Source organism: Cheilinus undulatus, linkage group 23 (assembly GCF_018320785.1).
Source record: "Cheilinus undulatus linkage group 23, ASM1832078v1, whole genome shotgun sequence".
NCBI classification, from domain to species: Eukaryota; Metazoa; Chordata; class Actinopteri; order Labriformes; family Labridae; genus Cheilinus; species Cheilinus undulatus.
In genome coordinates, this window is record NC_054887.1 from 1284816 (window position 1) to 1307843 (window position 23028).

General features: G+C 41.4%; 1 protein-coding gene across 2 annotated transcripts in view; it reads right to left on the reverse strand.

The window, feature by feature from the left end:
- LOC121505667 (kinesin-like protein KIF21A) overlaps positions 1–22727 on the reverse strand; it is a 58781-nt gene extending 36054 nt beyond the window's left edge. For both annotated transcript variants that reach the window (XM_041781161.1, XM_041781160.1), the window contains exon 1: positions 22406–22727. In XM_041781161.1, coding sequence (XP_041637095.1) covers positions 22406–22449 — 44 coding nt within the window. In that variant the 5' untranslated portion in view covers positions 22450–22727. The remainder of the gene's footprint in view (positions 1–22405) is intronic.
- Positions 22728–23028: the final 301 nt, after the last annotated feature.

A 23028-nucleotide genomic window follows, 5' to 3' on the forward strand; every position in this document is an offset into this window, starting at 1 on the left:
GTACCAGCACCGTGCTCAGCACAGAGCCCTCACTGTTCAGGGCAGAGACAGAGGCAGAGCCAGGGTGAAAGAGAGCGCTCTGGGTAAACAGTCCCACCCTGGTTTTCATTAAGGAATCACTCTGTTTGCTTTCCTGAAAATAAACACGCTGTTGTTACATCATTTCCTCCCATGATGCACCTCTGCCTGCCAACATTAAGACGTCCACCTGAAAAGGCAGAGGGAATAATAAAGACAGACCCAGGAAAGTTTGGAAGAAATAAAAATCAGAGCTTTGATACAAAGTTTATTTCTCAAAGGCTAATATCTAAATGTGTGGTTTATTTTGCTTCTGCAGGCCTTAACCCTGAGTGTGTGTGAGCGTGTGTGTGAGCATGGGTGTGGGTGTGTGTGTGAGTGTGTGTGTGAGGTGCTGCTCTGCATAATATTTGCATTCTGTATGCAGAACATGTGTGACCACTGAGTTTACACCCACAGTAGAGACACAGAGAGGGAGCAACTTTTGTGAATGGATTGAAAAGATTGAGTGCAAGCAAGCATGCCTTTGTGTGAGTGTGTGGGTGTGTGGGTGTGGGGAGGTGTGTGTGTGTGACATCAGATCCCAGCTATTTGGCTGGGATCTGATGTTTATGGGATTACAGACTTGATGGGCAGAGCGGAGCAGGAAAGGATGGCTGCAGGCTGCAGGAGTGCTGGTACCTGTACAGGACCTTCCTCCAGGCTAACCCTGACAGTCATGCTAGTGTTCACTGTGGGAGGAAACTTCCTCCACAGAAGGAGGCAGAGGAGTCAGCACTTTGTCCTGTTGAAGGTGTGATATGACTTTCACTTGTTTAGACCCTGAATTTCTCTCACAAGGCAGTTTTCATTTTTATCCAGAAATACAGAAAGAAAAATAATATTTACTTTGAAGCTGACTAAATCTTTTGTCTTCATAAAAATAGAAAAGCATTAAGAGTTTTAATAAAATCACAACTGACCCAGGATTGCAGGGTGTCAGACTTAAGGACCAAGGACCAAACCCGGCCCATGGTACAGTCAAACCTGACCTGATAGATCATCTATAATGATAGTTTATGATACTTCTATCATAACTAACCCTCCAGTATGAGGTCTGCAGATTTCCTCCAGTATAAACAATTTTACATTGATGATTTTAAATACCTTTGATTAGTCAGAATTTTAAACAGCTAAAATAATTTGATAAAAGTGAGGAATATGGGATGAGAAATTAATTTATGATTTCATATTTTTCAAGTTTGGATCTCACAACTCTTAAACCAATGATTCTGACTATTTATTTGACATTTTGACCTTTAAAATTCACGATTTTTAATTTTATGTCATACTTTTAAATTTGTTTGAATTTCCATCCACATTTTAACCTTTTTCAATTTTGAATTTTATCTTATATTTTGACCTTTTAAATTCATTGATTTTGAATTTTATCTTATATTTTGACCTTTAACAATCATGGCTTTAAATTCCATTTCATATTTTGACCTTTTAAAATCATGACTTGGAATTTTATTCATATGTTGACTTTATAAATTAATGATTTTGAATTTCTGTCTCATATTTTGATCTTTTAAAATCATGATTTGGAATTTCAATATAATAATTTGACCATTTGGAATTATGATTTTGATTTTTATCTTATATTTTGACCTTTTGAAATCATGATTTCTCTATTTCTATATATTTGTATTTTAAAAACATATTCGCTTTTAATTTTGTGTTTTGGCCTTTTGAGCGTGAAATGTCTCAGTGAAACGTCACAGTAAAACGTCACAGTGAAACGTCTCAGTGAAACGTCTCAGTAAAACGTCACAGTGAGTCGTCACAGTGAAACGTCTCAGTGAAACGTCACAGTGAAACGTCACAGTGAGTCGTCAGAGTGAAACGTCTCAGTGAAACGTCACAGTGAGTCGTCAGAGTGAAACGTCTCAGTGAAACGTCTCAGTAAAACGTCTCAGTGAAACGTCACAGTGAGTTGTCACAGTGAAACGTCTCAGTGAAACGTCACAGTGAAACGTCTCACTGAAACGTCTCGCTGAAACGTCTCGCTGAAACGCCTCGCTGAAACGTCTCGCTGAAATACCTCTGTGAAATGGCGTTGTTGTCGGCATCCAGGTCGTCTGAGGAGACTGTGATTAATGGCAGGAAGGTTCAGGGCACTGCTGGAGTGAATCTGCAGTAATCTCTTTGGGCCGCAGTCCAAACTTTGACAGAGGGTCATTACTGTAATCCAGCGTAACAAAGGAGGTTCTCACTGCAGCTTAGAGTGCAGGCATGATGTCAGGAGTTTATTGTTCACTTCAGCAGCTTAGAAACATGAACCCGAGCATGACATGTCAGATTCAGAGGTGTTCAGTTACTGAAAGTGATGAAAAAATCAGACTATGAAGGCCAACAAGGCTGTGTAACTTTTTAAAATAGGTTAAATCACCACTTTGTCTGATTGTTCTTATCTCCACAGTGCTCAGCAACATTTATTTGTGTTTTTCTGTGACATCCTCCTAGTCCTGCTGCATCAAAGGTCGGCTACAGAGGATGTCTGAGCAAACATTGTCACTGTAGAGCTAGACTGAAAAAGAAGATCCCAGATAGAGTTGAAGATGCACGAAATAAAAGACTGTATGAAAGCTGAAACAGTAATCCAGACCTGACAAAGTCAAACGTCCCAGAATGCTTAGCTCAATGACTCTTCATCTCTGCAGCAAAATCAACCTTCAGTTCTTTAAAAATGTAATTCACCCTTTAAACAAGGTCGGCATCAGCCATGCTAGCTAACTGTGAACAGGTGGGGTGTATCCTAGGTGTGCAGGAAGGCCTGCTGGTGTATTATTAGTGTGACTGGCTTGTGATTAAGATCTGGCAGGCTTTCCTCTCTGGTTCAACCCAAAACACTCTTTCTCCTGGTTGAACAAGGCTGCCCTTCAGCGCTGGAGACTTACAGACACTAATCCACCTTCTAGAGTGACACACAGGCTGGAAATTTAACTCCTCCACTTCCTAAATCATCAGAGAGAAGCACCTCTAAAACTTTTCAGACTGAACATAGAAGTTTAAGAAAGATCAGAAAACTTAGTGCTCTTACGCCTCCACACATTAATCTGATGGCAGTGTAAGAGGCAGTAATAGGAAGAAACATATGAGGAGCTGAGCTGACTGAATCAGGTTTTACAGATTCTTAAAGAACTAAGTCAGTAATCTGTGCAGCTGGAGTCAGCGCTGGAAACTTTGTCTATGATTATGACTGAAACCAGGATAAACCCATATCTCCTCTGAGTCCCAGAGTCAGGCTAACTAAAACTTCTCCTAACCTGACACAGAATTCGCCTTACAGGCGAAGTTGAGGGCATCAAACACTGAGCTCCACACTAGAATACAAAAAAGTGAGACAATTTCTGTTCAATATTAAATAAAGTCAAACCATTTTTGACATTCATGCCCCATGAAGACAAGAAAAAGACTTAAAAACAATAAAGTGGTGTCAGTGACGCCCTCTAGTGGTTTCTGAAGAGCACTTTTGAAACCCCAAATCAGGGGTCACACCATACAAGTAAAAGTAAAAAGGAAGTCATTTAAAATTTATTCAAAGTACTGAGAACTGAGTAGCTACCTTTGATACCCAAGGGGCTCTCACAGTGAAATATGACCCGTCCTTAGTGTGCAACAACAACAACAAACTAGGGCTGCAAGCAGCACTGCAGGGCCCTCGCATAGCAGCACATGTCGGGGAGTGTTGCAACCGCTGGTATGTGATGTTGGGCTTTAGCGAGCTTTAAAGGTCAAGTACAGCAAGAGTAATGAACATATGACCCATGTGTGTCACTTCTTATTGCCAGTAGGGGGCGCTATTATGAGTTTTTGTATGAAGGTAAGTTCAGTGTGACGCTGTTGTCTAGCCAGAGAATTTGAAGAACACAGAATGAAGTTTTTAAAAAGTTAAGAGGGGTTGAAACCGTTTGGCACCTTAAAAAATGCCTTATTTTGAAATTGCGATGAAGCTGGTGGACTTCCTGTTTGGATTTGGGCATGGGTCCAAGAGAGTAGGTCTGATGATGATCTATAAGCACACCAACATTCATAAGCCTGGGTTGAACTCTGAGCAGGGGCTGATTATTTTTGTGGCAAAACACACACAAAAAAAACCCCATCAAAAATCTGCAGAGTGAAATGTTCGACTGGCAGAAGGGGGCGCTGTGATAAAGAAATATTGATGTATGGATGTATTCAGGACCAGTGTGTGATTATCCATGTGAAGTTTGGCGATGATTGAAATAAACACTTTAAAGTTATAAGGCAATATCGGTGTAATTTGGCAGCAGAAAAAAGACAAAACCAAAGTTTAAGTTTGGGCTCTGATATCGGCCGGGCCGTACGATGAAAACTCACAGTTTGCACAACTTTGAGTGCCAAGGTTGTCTAGTTTGAGTAAAATACATCTGGAGTCAATCAGATGAAATCCCTTGGAGAAGTTGGTTAACATGTGCAAAGTGTCCATCAATGGAAAAGGCCAAAAAAACACCAAATTTGGACCTGTTGCTGTTTGAAGTGTGTTTCCTGTACGTTGTAGAGGATGGTCATTGTGTAATTTCTTTTTCATCTAATCATGATACATCTGTGTACTGATTTTCATGCATGTGGGTGTTACCCAGGGCCCTATCTCACTTTTGGCGCCCCCCTCAGAGGCGACTGAGAGATGGACTTGCACCGTTCCATCACCAGATGGCTATTTCTCCCACGGTGAGAAACTCTGAGTTTCTGTTTTCAGACCACTCATTTGATTTTGCTCAATCAACTCTGATTAGGTTAACTTAGACTTAGAGACAGCACACTATGATTCACCAGGGCAATAGATGACAAAAGGAGCTCCTCGTACTTTCTCAAACTAGAAATCCTCCTGCAGACATCTAGCGAGTAAGAACATGTTATTATAACGAGGTAACCGTGCTACAGTAGCAGCAAAGAGAGAGGCAGCATGCTGCTTAGACTGTGGTTGTTCATTCAGTACTAATAACACATTAATCCTAATAAATATTATAATCTAGGCTCAATCAAGAAGGAGAAAACAGACCTGAGGCAGTTACAAATGAAATTTAAGAACAAAGTTCAAACAGGCTTTGTTTCAATCACATCTGGCTTATTAAACACTGAAACTGTCCTTTACTGGCTATTTCATTCATCCATGACAGCAGCTTCTCCACTGGTTCCATGGTGTAATGGTCAGCACTCTGGACTCTGAATCCAGCCATCCCAGTTCAAATCTTACTGTAAGCCCTGGAACTGGGTCTCTGACACCCCAGGCACAGGTTTGGTACTATCAGACAGACATGGTTCAGGTTCTGGCTCTGATTCAGAACCTTGGTGCTTTCTGGTGAACCAGCCAGCGTTTACAGCAGTTTAAGCAGAACCACAGCAGGAGGACATGATGGACACGGATCACATGAAACCACAATGACCGAAGGCTCAAGATTACAGCATCTAATCAGTCACTCTTTGTATAGCGCCAGTTCATAAGCAAAGTTATCTCAAGACAAAGAGGGCAGGTCTAGACCGTACCCTCTGATGTAGACTAGTAAAGACCAGCACTAATCACCAACCTGCACGCACTTGAAAGCAAAGGTGCATGAAATCTATGACGCTCATTAACGATCAGGGCCGCCCTCAGAATTCACTGGGCCCCTAAAAACCCAGCGAGGGGCCCTTCTGTTATTTATTGATCATATCAGTGCATGTGTGATCGATCAGTAGCATTGGTGCTAGCATCCTGGCTAACAGTTTCCTCATTCTGGACATGAAGTTTGTCAAACTTACTGGGCTTTACTTTTTTGGAACATTTATCCCATTTTTGCCACTGTTTTGCAACATTTAGGCCATCTTTGCTAGCTTTTAAGCTTTTTAACCCCGTATTTGCCACTGTTTTGCAAAATTACAAAATTTTTCTTAACTTTTTGGCACTTTAATCCCATTTTTTGCCACTTTTTTGCAACATTTAGACTATCTTTGCTTGCTTTTAAGCATTTTAACCCAATTTTTGCCACTGTTTTGCAACATTTAGACCATCTTAACTACCTTTCGGGCACTTTTGTCCCATTTTTTGCCACTTTTTTGCAACATTTAGACTATCTTTGCTTGCTTTTAAGCTTTTTAACCCCGTATTTGCCACTGTTTTGCAAAATTACAAAATTTTTCTTAACTTTTTGGCACTTTTGTCCCATTTTTTGCCACTTTTTTGCAACATTTAGACTATCTTTGCTTGCTTTTAAGCATTTTAACCCAATTTTTGCCACTGTTTTGCAACATTTAGACCATCTTAACTACCTTTCGGGCACTTTTGTCCCATTTTTGCAACTGTTTTGCAAGATTTAGACTATCTTAACTACCTTTCGGGCACTTTTGTCCCATTTTTGCCACTGTTTTGCAACATTTAGACCATCTTAACTACCTTTCGGGCACTTTTGTCCCATTTTTTGCCACTTTTTTGCAACATTTAGACTATCTTTGCTTGCTTTTAAGCATTTTAACCCAATTTTTGCCACTGTTTTTGCTACCTTTTTGGGACTTGTATCCCATATTTGCCACTATTTTGAAACATTACAACTATTTTGCTACCTTTTTATCACTTTTATCTAAATTTTCACCACTTTGCATTTGTTTTTGCCACTGTTTTGCAACATTTAGCCCCTTTCTGCTACCTTTCTGGCACTTTAGCTCAACTGTTGCCATTTTTGCCTGTTTTTTGCCTCTCAACCCATTTTTGCTGCTTCCTACTTTTTTACCCCTTGTTTACCACCTATAACCCATTTTTTGATTAATTTTTCATTATTTTTGCATTAATTTTCTCAACTTTGTTTCATGACACCCTGACATTTGTGCACATCATGTCTTAGCCATGAAGTAAACATTACTTCCCGGGTGGTTCGGTTGATTTGCCCATTCACATTTTTAACATTGTCAAAAAAGTTATTTCATCTAAAAAAAGGGGGTTCAATTTTGAAAAAGGCTAAATTGTTCTGCAGCATAAACAAATAAGATACATATTTTTGTTGATGCTTTGGTAGGAGGATTATTATTCAGGTTAGAAATAAAATATTGTTATCACAGCTTTACTTTGAAATGGATCATGATTTTCCTGACCTCCATGGGCCACAGAAAACTCTCCTCTTTATCCCCCCTCATGAGCAGCCTTGATCATAACACTTAACATGACTCACAGCTGTCAAACACAGCTTTATAAGAGATGTAAAAACTGATAAAACTCATGAGAGAGATGCCTGTATTAAACACAGCTCAGTCTTACATCCACATACATCCTGTTACAGAGAACCACACAGAGGGGCTTTGTCAGCCTCGCCCCATGTGACCAGTCCTTTTAGACTCCTACTGTCAGATTCATTACACCGATTACAGTGACAACCTAAGAAACAGTGGGGTCCTCATGTGAGGCTGAAAGAAACAGGACAACAGGACTAGGTGTGGAGTGACTTCAGTCATAGACAGACTAGCTACCATGATATTTACAGTGTCAGGCATTGGTTGACCTGTGAACCCTTACTTCAGAGAGAAGACACATGAAACCAAATCCCACTCCTCAGTATTTCCTCTCTGTGGACTCACTGAACAACAGAAGAAGAAACATGATGATATTCTGGTAGCTAAGCTGATGAGTCAGTCCTCTTCCTCCTTCCATAAAGACTACTGATGGAATCACATGCTGACATCACCTCTCCTTACAAGCAGCCAAACATCTCTCCTGAGATCTGGCTGATCACTCTGCATCATTAATAATGGCCAAATTCTGCATCCCTTCCTAGCAGTAATCACATTTTTCTGTTTACACCAGCAGCGCTGAGTGAATCAGCAGCAGCAGAACGGACATTAGAGCCCAAAGACGACACAAGCCTTTCTATAACCTCAGAGAGCTTCCAGCACACTGACTCACCACCTGACCTCTAACCACTAACCCCCTCAACTGGCTCCTTCTGAAGTGAGGGCTCTCCTTCAAGATCCTTCTGGATGTCTGACATCCTCACCCTATCTCTACGGCTGAGTCCAGACACCCCCTCGCCTGCTTGTATCTGCGATCTCATTCTTTCAGTCATTACTCAGAGTTCATGACCTTAGGTGAGGGTTGAGTAGATTGATCGGTAAATTGAAAGCTTTGCCTTTCGGCTCAGCTCCCTCTTCACCATGATGGTATGGTACAGCCCCTGCAAAACTGCTGATGCTGCACCAATCCACCAGTCGATCTCAGTGGAGAGGAGTCATCAAGACCCTGAGATACTTGAACTCCTTCACATGGGGCAAAGACTCACTCCCCACCTGGAGGGGGCAGAGAACCATGGCCTCTGACTTACACACACTCAGCCACAAACCGTCCGAGTACCTGCTGGAGGTCCCCAGCTGAGGAGGCCGACAGAACCACATCGTCTGCAAACAGCAGAGCCTGTTGAGGAGGTTCAGGCACCTCAGCTGTGTGGATACAGCTGTTTAAAGGTGACAGGAGACTTTTATTGCCTTTGCATCTCCTCTCACTGACTCCAGCTTGTGCTCATCCGTTAGGTGAGTCATAACAGACTCACTGTTTATGGACTAGAAAGAAGTAAGAAGTTCAGTTTTTACGATGACATCATAAAGCTGATACGATGCTCTGACCCGTATCTGCATCCACATCTCATCCAAAACGTGCAAGAGTCCCCTTGAATCATGCCTGAGACCACCTCCCTAAACGGGCCCGGTCCCGGTACCCAGGTACGGTTCGTTTGCATTGACACTGACCAAAACGAACCGGACTTTGGGCTTAAGTGCACTCAGATCCAGGACAAGGCCCCAAGTGTGAAAGCCACCTTAATTTGAAAGTCTGGTCCCGAAAGTGCCTTCCAAGACAAAATCTGGTCCTTGTGCATGATGACCTCAGGTCTGAGGGAAATACCCTGAAGACTGTTGTTTAATCAGGAGACCTGATTTCATTTTTTAGTCTCATTAAGAGAGAAAATATGAAGCCCAGTGTTAAAACAGTAAATCCATATAAACAAACCTGGTTTTATTTACTCACCTCTACTTTTTCTGTTAAATCTAAAGGTAGAGAAATATGAATGATAACTTTGAAATAAAACTCTCCATTTCTAACAGAAATGTGGAAAACAAGCAGCGTTCTCTGTAGGTGTCACAAGGTTCACGTCCAATAACAGCGGAGGCTAAGCAGCTGAAGAATGTCCGTCTGACTGTTTTGATGAAAATATGAGTGGACTGTAGTCCTCTGAGAGCCTTAATGTGGACTGATGACAGTGATGCTATCCAACAGAGGTTAACAGGGGTCCACATAGCTCCACACACACACGTCACACACACATGCAGGTGCCAACAAACACCGGCTCAACAGAACTCCCCAGCCAAGGATTTCAGAGAATCGCACTCAAACAGCTATTAGTCAAATTTAAACTCTAACCTCTACAGTCTGAAGCAAACACCTGCACCCACTCACATCCCTGCAAATGTGGACGAAGACTTTCAGATACCATGACATCAGAGAACACGTGTGACCACATCTTTAAAACAGAGCAGTGCTCTTCTACATCTGCACTTTTGTCTGCATGCACTAGCTTAGATAACATGACTGCTGCCTAATGGCTGCCCAGAGCTAAAACATGAATAAGTGCAATTTATAGAAGCTTCTAGATAAAACTAAGGCCAGTGAAACATGAATTCAGACAGCCTCTCCACTGTCTGCTCCTGGCCGTCAGAGTCAGTTTATTATGTTTCTCTCTTCAGTTTGCTGATTCATGCTGAAGACTCAAACAAGTCTTTCACTTGTGAGAAGCTGCTTTTACAAATAATGTTCATTTGGGTTTGTAAATACAAGATTATAAAATAAACAGGCCAAGAACAGGAGTCTGTACCCCAGCTAATCCTGAAAGAACAGACATTATTCAGGAACCTCATCCTCAGAAGTCCAGTCCATTAAATGTGATGATTTTATATGTTTGACATCTTCCTAGGCCAAACATCCATCTAATAAAAAACAATTATTGACTGCACATTTGTTGGTTTGCATTCAACTCTCAACGAGAATCAGGATAATGAAGTATGAAGTCTCACACTTCAGCCATACTCAGAATAATCAGGGCCGGAGCACTGACCTAGGGTTGGCAAGGACCCTGTTGTATTTTGTTGGTCGAAAATGTTCAGGCATTTTAAGGCCTGTTTTAGGGGCTTTAATATATGTAAAAAGTCCATTTTTTCTAAAAAAATGTCCCCCTGCAGAAGCCATCTGGTGGTGGATCAGTGCAAGTCCATTAGTCAGTCGTTTCTGGGGGGGCGCCAGAAGTGAGCTAGGGCTCTGGGTAAGACCTACATGCATGAAAATCAGTACACATATGTATCATGATTAGAAGACAAAAAAATACACAATGACCATCCTCTACAACATACAGAAAACACTTTAAACAGCAACAGGTCCAAATTTTGCATTTTTTGGCCTTTTCCACTTTTCCACACTTTGCACATTTTAAAGAACTTCTCCAAGGTACTTCATCTGATTGACTCCAGAATATTTTTACTCAAACTAGACAACCTTGAGACCCAAAGTTGTGCAAACTGTGAGTTTTCATCGTACGGCCCGGCCGATATCAGAGCCAAAACTTAAACTTCATTTTTATCTATTTAACTATTTATAACTTTAAAGTGTTTATTTCAATCATTGCAAAACTTCACATGGATAATCACACACTGGTCCTGAATACATCCATACATCAATATTTCTTTGTCACAGCGCCCCCTTCTGCCAGTCGAGCATTCACTCCACTGATTTTTGATGTCTTTGTATGTGTTGCCACAAAATAATCAGCCCCTGCACACAGTTCAACCCAGGCTAATGAATGTTGGTGTGCTTATAGATCATCATCAGGCCTACAAAAAATTCTCTTGGACCCATGCCCAAATCCAAACAGGAAGTCCACCAGCTCCATCGCACTTTCAAAATAAGGCATTTTTTAAGGTGCCAAAAATGACTTAAACCCCTCTTAACTTTTTAAAAACTTCATTCTGTGTTCTTCAGTTTCTCTGGCTAGACAACAGCGTCACACTGGACTTACCTTCACACAAAAACTCATAATAGCGCCCCCTACTGGCAATAAGAAGTGACACAAATGGGTCATATCTTCATTACTCTTGCTGTAATTTACCTTTTAAGCTCCACAGCACACTGCCCGGGTTCGCTAAAACTCAACTATCACCACATACCAGTGTGCCACTACGCGAGGGCCCTCCAGTGCTGCTTGCAGCCCTAGTTCTGTTTATAGTTTATAAAAAATGGAGAAAGAGATATTGATTTAACTACCAGTTATAAGCAGTACTTCATACTAGGGCTGGGCGATATATTGATTGCACTGGAGAACTACGGGAGCAAGTTGTGGTCAAATTAGTCATGTGATTTAATTGCTTTATTATCTTTTTAACACGTTAAGGTTTCAAGATTAATCACAATCGTAATGCGTTAATGTTAACAGCCCTATTTTTGATCTATATTACCCAGCCCTAGTACAAAGCTGAGAAGTCTGCCACAGTCCAGTTTGAAAACAGCAGCAATGCCAAAACATGAGGACATGATAAATGATGATGAGGGGACCACAGAGACCAGGAACTAGTGCGTCTGCTGACTCAGTATTTCAGTCTCCCTCTGAATGATTGCTGAGATCCCTGACTGACCCGTGTCCATTTACAGGGCTGTCACCACACACCCCCGGCCCTGAAAGAGAGCCCTGGGTAACCATGGTGACCAGTCAAACTTAAAGCTGCAGCGGCGGAGTTCTGACTGGGTCACTGATCACAGCTCCGACTGCTCTCTGTGTCAAAGGTGGCCAACAAGTGTGCAGGGAGGAGGGAGAGGTGGACGGTGACGGCCATCCTGATTGGCAGCCAGAGAGGGTAAACGAGGACGGACCTTTAACCACGCACATCCGCACGTATGTATCACTCCCTATAAGCACTGGGGATTTATTCACAGATCAAGAGTGGCGACTTACCACAGGCCATTCTCTACAACAAATAAATACAAGACTTTTTAAATAAATAATCACAGATCCACATTAATGAAGGTCTGCCTGTGCTGGTCAGACAGAGTTATTGAATATCTCTGTAGCATCACATGACATGAGCTGGCAGATGGCCTGCAGCCTGCTTTGCTTTGTGTCTCAGTTCACTTGAGCTGGTTCATGAATATTTATCAGGAATCTGCATGGCCAAACTCAGCCCAAACACACACACCTATGATGCTTTTGTATCGTAGCAGCAGGCGCACAGCCTCTGCCATGACACATAATCCACAAAGGTCAAAGGGCAGGACTTGTGTTTGACAGACACCTGGAAGTGACCAATAGGATAGGGAGAATCTGGATACTTGTCAAAAGGGTTAAGATGGTTTGACATGCTCCAGTCTACACTTCAGAATGGTTCACAGCGCATTTCAGAATCACTATCACGACTGCATTTACACTAGGGCTGAACGAGTCACAAAAATAATAGAATTTAATTTTTTCCCCCTAATATTATGATTTAATGTGCGATTATAATTAGGTTCCTAGTCTTACATATTTCTCAGCAAATACAAGCGATAAATTATTCTATATTTGACCTCCATTCAGTGGCATGAATGTAGAGAGAGAGCTCTGCTCCCTGGGTTAACCAGCAGCATGCTTTGACTTTCCAGGGAGCATGAAAAGTTATTTTGATCTGTAATCAGATTGTACTGGATTGCATCGTTCTTTATTTTAATGAATCGTCAGTGAATCCAATCGCAGTCTGTGAATGGAGATTTGAATCGTCAGCCCTCCTGCTGCCATACTGTGATTCAATCTGATCTGTGATTAATTTCCACCTTACTTTATACCCTGGAGAAATTAATCAAAGGGGACAAATGATGCAAAAATAAACTTTTTCAGGCTTTTCTAACATAAATATGTGCCTCTGGTCTGTCCACAATCCCCTAAAGTACCAGAAACACCCATCCCCTCCCTCCTCTCTTTCTCCACCTTTCAGAAAATGTGTGCTGAAACAAGCCGCTCTCAGATTTTACCCTAGTGACCTCACATGGGGAGTTAGCCCCGCCCCCTGGTTTGGTTGGCCCTCCCCCACTTGGAGGAAAGTTCCCTCCTTCCTGATCCGCTCAGCTGCCAGCTGAGAGGCTGGATAGCTCAGCGGTTACCCTGCTGATTTTGGTCTGGGAGATTGATGGTTTGAATCCCAGACAGGTCCTAAACTTTGGACAAAAGCATCTGTGACATCAGGAACGCCACATCCATTTCCTGAGAGGGGTGTGGTCAGGGGCGGAGTCAAACAGATCAGTAAGATTTAAAGCCACAGACACAGAAACAGCTCATTCTGAGCAGGGCTGAACAGAGGAGGCTTTAGACATGCAGAAGTCCAAAACTGGAGAGTTTTCTCAGAAACAAACTTCTCAGGTATGTTTTGAGGACCTCTGAGAACAACATAAACTTGTGTTAAAGGGGTAAAATATGTGACCTTTGATGTCAACTGAACCAAAGCTCTTATGCTTCTGATTTTTGTACCTGTAAAAAAAAATGAAACACTGAACACCAAAGGACAACTAAAATAGCTAATGTGTGTTATATTTCAGTTATATTTAGTAAGCAGATAGAATAATACATCCACAAAACATGGATGGTGAACCTGAGCACAACCTCAGGAAAAGCACAGAGAGATTCTGATTGGCTGCTGAAAGGATAAAAAAAAAGCAAGAAGCCCCACTCAACTGGACCAGAGCTTGAATTTATGTTGAAGAGTTTAAAATCCAGCATCTAGAGTACAGATGGAAGTTCACGTTTAATCAGCGTGAGGGTGATGTGGGGGTCCTGGGAAAGTTCTGTCCTGTGAGGCGTCCTTAGCCCTGGAAAGCTTGAGAACCTCTGTCCTCAAGCAAATAATAATGTTGAAATAAAATAAACGCTTCAGGGAATGAAAAAGACGTCCTATTTCATTTATAATCTCCAAACGTCTGTTTGGAAATCTTCAGATTCTAGCTACAAATACATGATTGATGAAGGTTTATCTCCAACACGTCTGTTTCAGAGGTTTGTCAGAATTTTGGAGAATGCATTTGTGGTTTTTTTTAGAATTTGCTATGAAATTTTTGGGGAATTTTGCTTGAAATTTTTCAGGAATTTGTCTGGGATTTTTGGTGGAACATTTTTACCAGAATGTTTAAGCTTCATGACAAAAGTTCACTGAAGATTGGAGGATTATTGAAAGAAATGTTGGGGTACTTTTATACTTTAAAGTGTTTAAAGACATTTTATTTGAAATGTAAAACGTGTGGGTTTCTGTGTGTTTACATCTGTTAAACAAAGCTAGGTGACCTGTCACCCCTGACACCGCGGGTCAGCAGACAGCAAACGCTGTAAATTTCTCTAAAACTCCCATAATTCATTGCCAGAACTGATCATGTGGATTTATCCACTGTGTGGTAAAAAACCATCCATGTCATTTTTAGGCTGCTCCATCAAAGAAACCTAAAAGTATTTAATAAGAACTTTGGTCAGAAATGAGGCGAGGACAACATAAAGTTATTTTTCCAACCTGTGACTGAGGCAGCGCTACCTCTGCAGCAAACTGAAGCAGAGAGGACCGTCTGAGTGAAACGCTCCACATGCATCATTCATCAAACAGGCAGACGGTCTCATCTAAATTCATTAGTCTGAAACCTGATCCCTGACTGCAGGCTAACTTCAATAATTCAAACTCTACTTCACGGATATTAGCACAAAAATAAGTCACTATAGACCAGGATACTCAACGCAGGGCTCTGGAGCTACATGTGGCTCTTTATGTCTCCATTTGAAAAATTATTCCCCAGAAAACTTTAGAAAAATGGAAACTTTGACCTCAGAAATTATTCACTGCAATTCACATAAATCAGTTTGTTCCCCACACTTCTACAGTTGGCTTTAATTATCAACCAATAATTGATGTCTGCATGTTTTCATTGCCCTTATTTGAAGTTTTTGTTCTTTTTTCCATATTTTTGCCTCTGTTAATACATTTTTTCTGCTTTAAGCCCACTTTGGCCACTTCTTTTTTCCACTTTTATCCAATTTTTGCCCTTTTTCGCCAGTTTTCTCCTCTTTAATCCTGCTTTTGAAATTTTTCCTCATTGCATTTTTTGCCACTTTTCACACATTTAAGCTGCCTTTGCCATTCTTTTTTGCCACTCTTTAGTGATTTTTTCCATTTTCCCACCTTATTCTGCTGCTTTTTGCCTGTTTAATTCAATTTTCACCCATTTTTGCCACCTTAAACTTATTTTTATAAACTTATTTTTATTTTCTGCCTACTTTGCCCCTTTTCACCACTTTTTACCACCTGTATGCTACTTTTTGACCATTTTTGCCACTTAAACCTATTTTATTGCCACTTTTACCCAGTTTTGCCACCTTTAACTTTGTTTATTGCCAGTTTTACCCATTTTTTTCAACCTTTCACCTCTTAGTTTGCGGCTCTTGCACAGGTATTTTTCAACAGTTTGCCTCTTTGGTTGAGCACGGTTGAGTAAGGTTTCTGTAGACCATGCTTTCCTGCTAGATATAGTCCTTCTGTGAAATATAGGGCAAAATAGGCATACAGCATGTGAAATAACAAACAGATGGGGTATTGCATAAGGGATCAGATCTGGAGCACACGACTGGAAACACAAGGGGATAACCACTGAGCACTCGATGGTTTGTATGGTAGGAGCATGTTTGCAGAATCATGTTTGCTGAAGTGTCCCATCTGTGTGCTGTCAGGCATGAGGAAACGGCCTCACAGCCAGATGTAGCAGTAGCAAAATAATGTTTATGCTACAATCAGGAAGAAGATAACACCTCTACAGAGCAAACAGAGTAACGCTGTCTTTCCAGTCATGAATCAGCGTGATAAAAATCCATTTCTCTGTGGTTTTGGTGAAATAAAAACAGACAGACTTTAGCTGATAAAGAAACGTTCATCACCGTGCTGGGATGAGGGATTACGAGCTCGCTAATAGACGGCTTTAACCTCGCAGGCCGAGGCAAGCGCTGGTTGGCAACCTGCTGGAAGATTTCTGCAAACAAAAGCACATCTCTAACTAAGCGATCACAGACAGGGAGGAGGCCACGTGTTGTCAAGTTCATGTTCATCACACCTCCAGTGCTCCAAAATAATTAAGGTGTTGCCATGGAGATTAATCGAGTAAGTAAGCTGTGGTCTGATGTTCAAAAGGATGAAGTCAGTGATTTAATAGCAGATGAAAAGTCGGGCCTTCCAGTGATTCCTGAGTGAGAGTGAAGCTGACACAGTTTCCTTAATGATCCATCTGCAACCATGGTTCATGAGCTAGTTTGAATTCTTTATGAAAAGTCCCGACTAGTTTGGGGGTTTTCAGGACGTAAAAGTGTGACGGTTCCCTTTGAGCTGTGTTATTAGTGTGTGATCTTCACAGTGGCATTTCCAGCTGATCCTCATGTTGTTTTACTGGGTGGGACTCTGAAAGGACAAGAGGGGCGACTCTGAAGAAGACCTCAGATTAGGGAGTTCATGGCTCACGCTCAACAGTAGAACAGTAGTACAGACTTCGACAGAATAGATGTTAAAGGTCAATTATGAATTAAAACATCATATCTGCATATCACTACCACGTACTGTCAATGTGCTCTTTACATTTAAAGAGAAATACCAAATACATGTTTGCACACCTGACCAATCCAATATTGACTCTCTTCTGTCGTTGTGCTTTTGCTGTCAACCAGAGTCCCTGAGCCTGCTGCTGTTTGGTGACAGATGGCAAACAGAGAGTTTATAGGAGCTATGCTTCTGTGATCAACAGAAACAAGGCTGATGCAGGTGGAGAGGGTGAACCAGCAGAGTAAACCTGCAGGCCATTAGACCAGAACAACGAGCTGAAAGAGCAAAGACGGTTCCTTAGCCCAGAGATTATTCTTTGTAGGACTAAGAGCAGCATCCGTCTTTTTATTAGTGCTGGGTAATTAATCACAAACTAGATTAAATAACAGTATGACCTGCTGCAATTTGCAAATCACAAAAGGTGCAATATTTCTTTGAGCTGAAAATTGTATTAAAATATTAATTTAACACTTTTTTGCATGACATATCATGCAGTCATTCAAGTGCCACTGTTTTAGAAAAGTCTATAAAATATCTGACCTTCTTAAATTTTGTACTTTTTTCTTCTCAAGTATGAGAACGACGAAAACCCTTCAATGCAACAATTCATATCCAATTAGCAATACGGGTCAACATCTTAGAATGCATTTTGAATTTTTGCTTTGATTTTGTGCCTTCTGTGCCTTTATTTGATAGAAGAGGACGGAGGAAAGAGTTGGAAACATGGACGAGAGCGGGGAAGAGACATGTGGTAAAGGGCCTCAGGCCTGAGTCGAACCCGAGTCGTCAGCGAACGTGGAGCGCGCCTTAAACCGCTAAATGATTTTGAGATTTAAAAGTCAGAATGATTAGTTAAAAGGCTCCAAATCTGAGATAAAACATTGAAATTATTAGGTCGAAAGGTCAAACATAAAATTTGATGTAAAAATAATGCTTCAAAAAGACAAATGTATTAAAAAAGAAAGACACAGTCATGTTTTCAAGGCAAACATATCACTTAAAATTAAAAATGGCACACCTAAAAGGTCCAAATATGAGATAAAAATTAAAAATAAACTGATAAAGTCAAAATATAAAATAAAATGTCAAAATAATAAATTGAAAAGGTCAAAATATGAGATAAAAAGTGAAAACTAAAAATTGAAAAAGCTGAAATTATGAGATAAAGTAAAAGCTATAAACTAAAAAGCTCAAAATATGGGACAAAAAGTCAAAATAAAAAATTAAAAATGGTCAAAATACAAGATAAAAAGTCAAAATTCTAAATGTAAAAGGTCAAATATGTAATAAAAGTCCAAAATTAGAAATATGAAATGAAAACACTAATTAATTTCTTTTCCCACATTTCTTTTTTTCTATGTTTCACTCTTTATTTTTTCACGTTTAGATATTTGACATCATAAAGTTTAAGTTTACATTTTTATACTGGAGTAAATCTGCAGACCTCATATTTTAGGGCCAGTTATAATAAGAACAGGATATGATCTTGCGGGCTGGGTGTAATTGTACCATGATTTGGCCCCCGGGCCTCAAGTTTGACACCCCTGACCTACATTCATGTTCCTGAGTGTAGGTTAAAACAGAGGGATTTATTGTATTTGTGGAATACTGTGTAAGATTAGTAACCGAATCATAATCACACATTAAATCACAATTGCAATAGTAGGAGAAAAATTGCAGTTAGATTAATTTTGTGAATTGCTTCTTTTTATTCATCGTTTTAGATGCAAAGGTTTATTCTCAGAGTTTGGAGGCTGGCTAGTGTATTTCTGGAACAAAGACTGTCCTAGTGGATCATATATGGAGACTAACACCCTCAGAGTGCACACAGGGAAAGGCCTGCCAACATCGCTGATGTGTGTGTACTAGAAAAAGATTAGTGACACAGCATTTTGAAGCGCTGCAGCTAAGAAGCTCAGAAAAGCCTCTGATACAATCAGACAACAGCATAAAGTTAATGTTCTTTACAGTGTTGTAGTTCTGTAGAATCACTGAAACATCAGAGACTAAGAACCAGGTGTGATACCTGTGTTCATTATTCTTTAGCCGATGACTAATGCTGATGTTTTTACATTGCTGCTATGCCGTCATCTCACTGTCATGTCTGACCACAGAAACAGATCAGAGTTCATCCAAAAGGTCACATCTTCTGCTAACAAATACATTTCCTCTCTGAATCAGCCGTTAGATAAGAGTTGACACGACACGCCCGATAAACATCTGCCACTGGCATGGGCTCATGCCCACATCACCGGCCAAGGCCAACGTCTGTCAAAGCCCGGATACTGGCTGACACCAACGATGGACCAATGCGTCTGTGCATGCACAACATCAAACCGTACATTCTGTGCAAAATTATTTCATTCTTGATGAAAACAAGACATAGGAACCACACCTCTTTTAAACAGACAGAAAATCTGACGTCAAATTTAAAACTTTTTAAGACCTTTTTCAAACCTCAGTCTATTTTAAGACCCGGTTACATTGGTTACTCAGTTATATGCTGTTTTAAGCAGATTATCAAGATAAAAATGCAACAACATGGACATGAAAATGCAGATTTTTTACTGTAGCATGCAAATAAAGCTTTCAGATTAGGGTGTCCAGACTTTTTCCACTGAGGGCCACATGCAGAGATATAGATCCAATATAATGTAGTTTAAGATACACTTAGGGACTGAGTATGCTTAAACGGCTCGTTCAGTCAGGAAGCACATGATTTGCAGCTATAGATATTTGTTTATTAGCAGTTATTGATTAGCATTTATTGGTTTTATTTGTGTTGGGTGGTGTGGCTGTTCTGGGACCCCCCCTCCTCTTCCATGAGCCTACATGGACAGTATCAAACAGGAACAGCACACATTCCCGCTCATCCTGCCGATAAGGAAAGCCTGAGGCAGGGAGAGGAGCAGAAAAAACACAAGAGCAGAGCGGGCTTCAAGAATGACACTGATTCAGTCAGAATGAAGGAGGAGCTGGGGTGGAGGAAGGCTACAAGAGCAGCTTAGCGTGGCCAGGTAAGAGCAGTTTAAATAAGGAAACATGAGATTGGCCAATAGAGACTTAGAGGACATTAGCTGGTTATCAGCTGATGAGGGCTTGCATCAGATCAGCTGATCTGGGCAGAGCTTGCCTGAACTAACACCAAATGCTCGCTTTATTGGCTGACAAGGCAAACAGACGATCATTTCCAAGTTTTTGGGGATGCCAGTCAGATTTCAGGGATCACCAGAGAGTTAGAAAACAAGATATTATTATTTGGTTGCCAGTGTGTTTACCAGGTTACAGTTCAGTCACAAATGAATTCTTCTTGTTGAGCTGTTTGTACAGAATTAGCATGGTAGCAACGTGCTGTACAGTACAGTCAAGCACAAGCTTCAAATGTGGGCCATATTTCATTTTTTTCTAGAATTTTCTGTGGGTCAATCAAAATTGGACCACAGGCCACATTTGGCCCCCGGGACATAGTTTGGAAACCCCTGTTTTAGATGCTAGTAGTGCTAACACTAACAGACTCTATGCTAGGTCAAAGCTATTCTGCAAAGTTTCTTTTTATTTGCAAAATCCTGTAAATGTGAACAAGAGTCGTCCCTAGCCCCAGCTCTAACTACCTCTTAAAGAACCTTCATCTACCCTTTATTTACATGCACACATCATTTAATCGCACTGTTAGCTTAGCTTTAAAGCTTAGCTTTAAGGCTGCACTGATAGCTCAGCAGACCAGCACATAAACAAGCCTGCAGACTGACGTAGAGCTGGTGGAGTTCACACTAGTGATTAAAACCAAACGTCAAAACAAAGGAAAAACCCCCAAACCTCTATCAATTTTTTAATACCTTTTAAAAACCTTAACTTTTGCTAAATAGATTCATCTCCTTTTAACTCTGCATAGATCCTGTTTTAAGTGATTTAGATCCTGGAACAGATGTTGATTTGGTTTCATTTCAGCTTTTATTATATCGGTTAAACTTAAAGGGATGCACGCTACTGGATTCCAAAACTTCAGTCATTAAAACACACTTTAAAGGTCACATATTTTACCCTTTTAAGATGAGTTCATATCGGTCTCAGAGGTCCTCCAAACATGCCTGTGAAGTCTGTTGCTGTAAAAACACTCCAGTATTGGATTTCTGCATGTCTAAAACTCCTCTGTTCCAGCCCTGCTCAGAACCAGCTGTTTCTGTAGCTTTAAATGTTAATGAGCTGTCTGACTCCGCCCCTCTCAGGAAATGGATGTGGCTCTTATGAGAGGAGGATCAGGAGAGGAGGGCGGGGCTTTCCTCCAAGCGGGGAGGGCCAACCGAACCTGGGGGGCGGGGCTAACTCCTACATGACATCATGAGGGGAAAATCTGAGAACAGTTTGTTTCAGCACACATTTTCAGAAAGGTGGAGACAGAGAGGGGTGGGGGGATGGATTTTTCTGATTCTTGGGGGGATTGAGGACAGGGGCACATATTTCTGTTAGAAAAGCCTGAAAAAGTGTATTTCTCATCATATGTGACCTTTAAAGTTTCAGGATGACTAAAGAAACAAAGTTAGGCTTCAGCTGACGTCGGTCTGTTGGTCTAAAGTCAGCTCATAGAGAGACGTGTTCACAAACAAACACTGAGATTATGTTGTTCATTCCTCACTAGTGAAACAGAAAAACTCTCATTCAGCTGTTGGGCGGATATGAAATATAAACTAGAACTGGATTAAAGGAGGAAGCCAAACTAGCGGAGCAACAACAGCTCTGTGAATAAAAGCCTGAGCTTTACAGCAGAACACACACCTCTCTGCAGCCTGGTGTGTTTCCCTGATACAAGCTTGTGTGTGTGTGGCTAATGAAGTTCTTGACGTCTAAGCATTTCACTCACTGACAGCAAAGACACCAACCACTCTACGCTCTTTTAAGAAATGTGATGACAGAGCGCATACTCTGACTGATTATTTACTGTCTAAGTCAGGACCATAAACTGAGGTGGCTCAGTAAACAGAGTCCTGGGTCAAAGTCTGAATGCATCATAACAGAGACAGGGAGAGGGAGAAACATGAGAGGAGCAGCCTTTTGTCTTCTGTCGTCCTCTGATCCAGATCATATGACGCCAACACAGAAAAGCACCTGCCCCGGCCTCTATGATATTTGTATGAATCTGCTTTTTCCAACAGACACCCTAAACACTGACACACACAGTGGCCAGACTGGACTATCTCACTGTCTGTAGGTGACAGCATGGCTAGATCATAGGGACAAAGGTCAGATCAGGAAGATATGACCAAACTGCACACATGTGACAAAGGCCTACCTATCAATGATGGGACCTACAGGACAGCTACTGCTCCTATAGCCTGCACATTAAAAAAGCAGCAGTCCTAAACTAAGCAGACAGGCTGAGAGAGAATCCCAGGCCTAATCTTACTTAGATCTTCATTCATAAATCCACCACACAGTCTGCACTGCAGTGAAGGCATTAACAGGAGAAGCTTGTGTAATCTTGGTCTATATTTGCAGCATGGAGAAAATGAATGTTGCAGAATGGTTTCAGAATAAAAGGAGGAGGGGTGTGTGGTTCTGGATAGATTCAGGGCCAGCTCATAAAAGAGGAGGCTCCATTAAAGGGTGGACTATTTTCCCTGAATAGGTGGCTACTGGTCAAACGCTGAGTCAAAAATAACAGCAGGAATGCAGCCATGTGCACAGAAACAGGCAGGTGTGTCCCGGCAGCATCTCTGGAGAGGAGGGTCCGGCTCTGCATTCTTACCTCAGGGCGACGCGGACCGAGCTCTCATCCGGCCCGCTGGTCATGGTGTCACTGGACGATCGTCCGAACGGCCGGCTTATAAATAGCTCGTTTTCCCTTTTTCTTGATCCGCTTAGACAACAAGGGAACGGGCCCCCTCCCTCCCTGCACCTTCCAGAAAAGCGCTTCTATCTTGAGCCTCCAGCGCCACCGTCCTCATCTCCTCTTCCTGGCCCGTTTGCAGACAGGAGCCATGTTTGATGATTACCCCCCGTTCATCTGGGGTTCACTGCAGGGCCAAAACCAGTCCCGGTGTCCGCTGATGGTAACCTCTCCGTGGGCATGGGACGGCTACAGAAGCGTGAATCTGGGACCAGCTCTGCGTGCGATACCCAAGCTGGAGGACGTAACCAAGCTCCGCCCACTGAGCTCGACCAATCCAGACAAGGTAGGCTACAGCCACAAAGACAGGCGGAGGATGACATGGGCAGAAATTATCAATAATAAGTCAATAAACGAAGATGATTAAGCAAAAAAATCTGTTTAAAATAATATAAATGTAGCTATGCTTTAGGTGTAAAACTCTAATAAAAGACTATAAATAAAAGACTAATAAACAACACTTCTGTCAGTTTACACTAAAA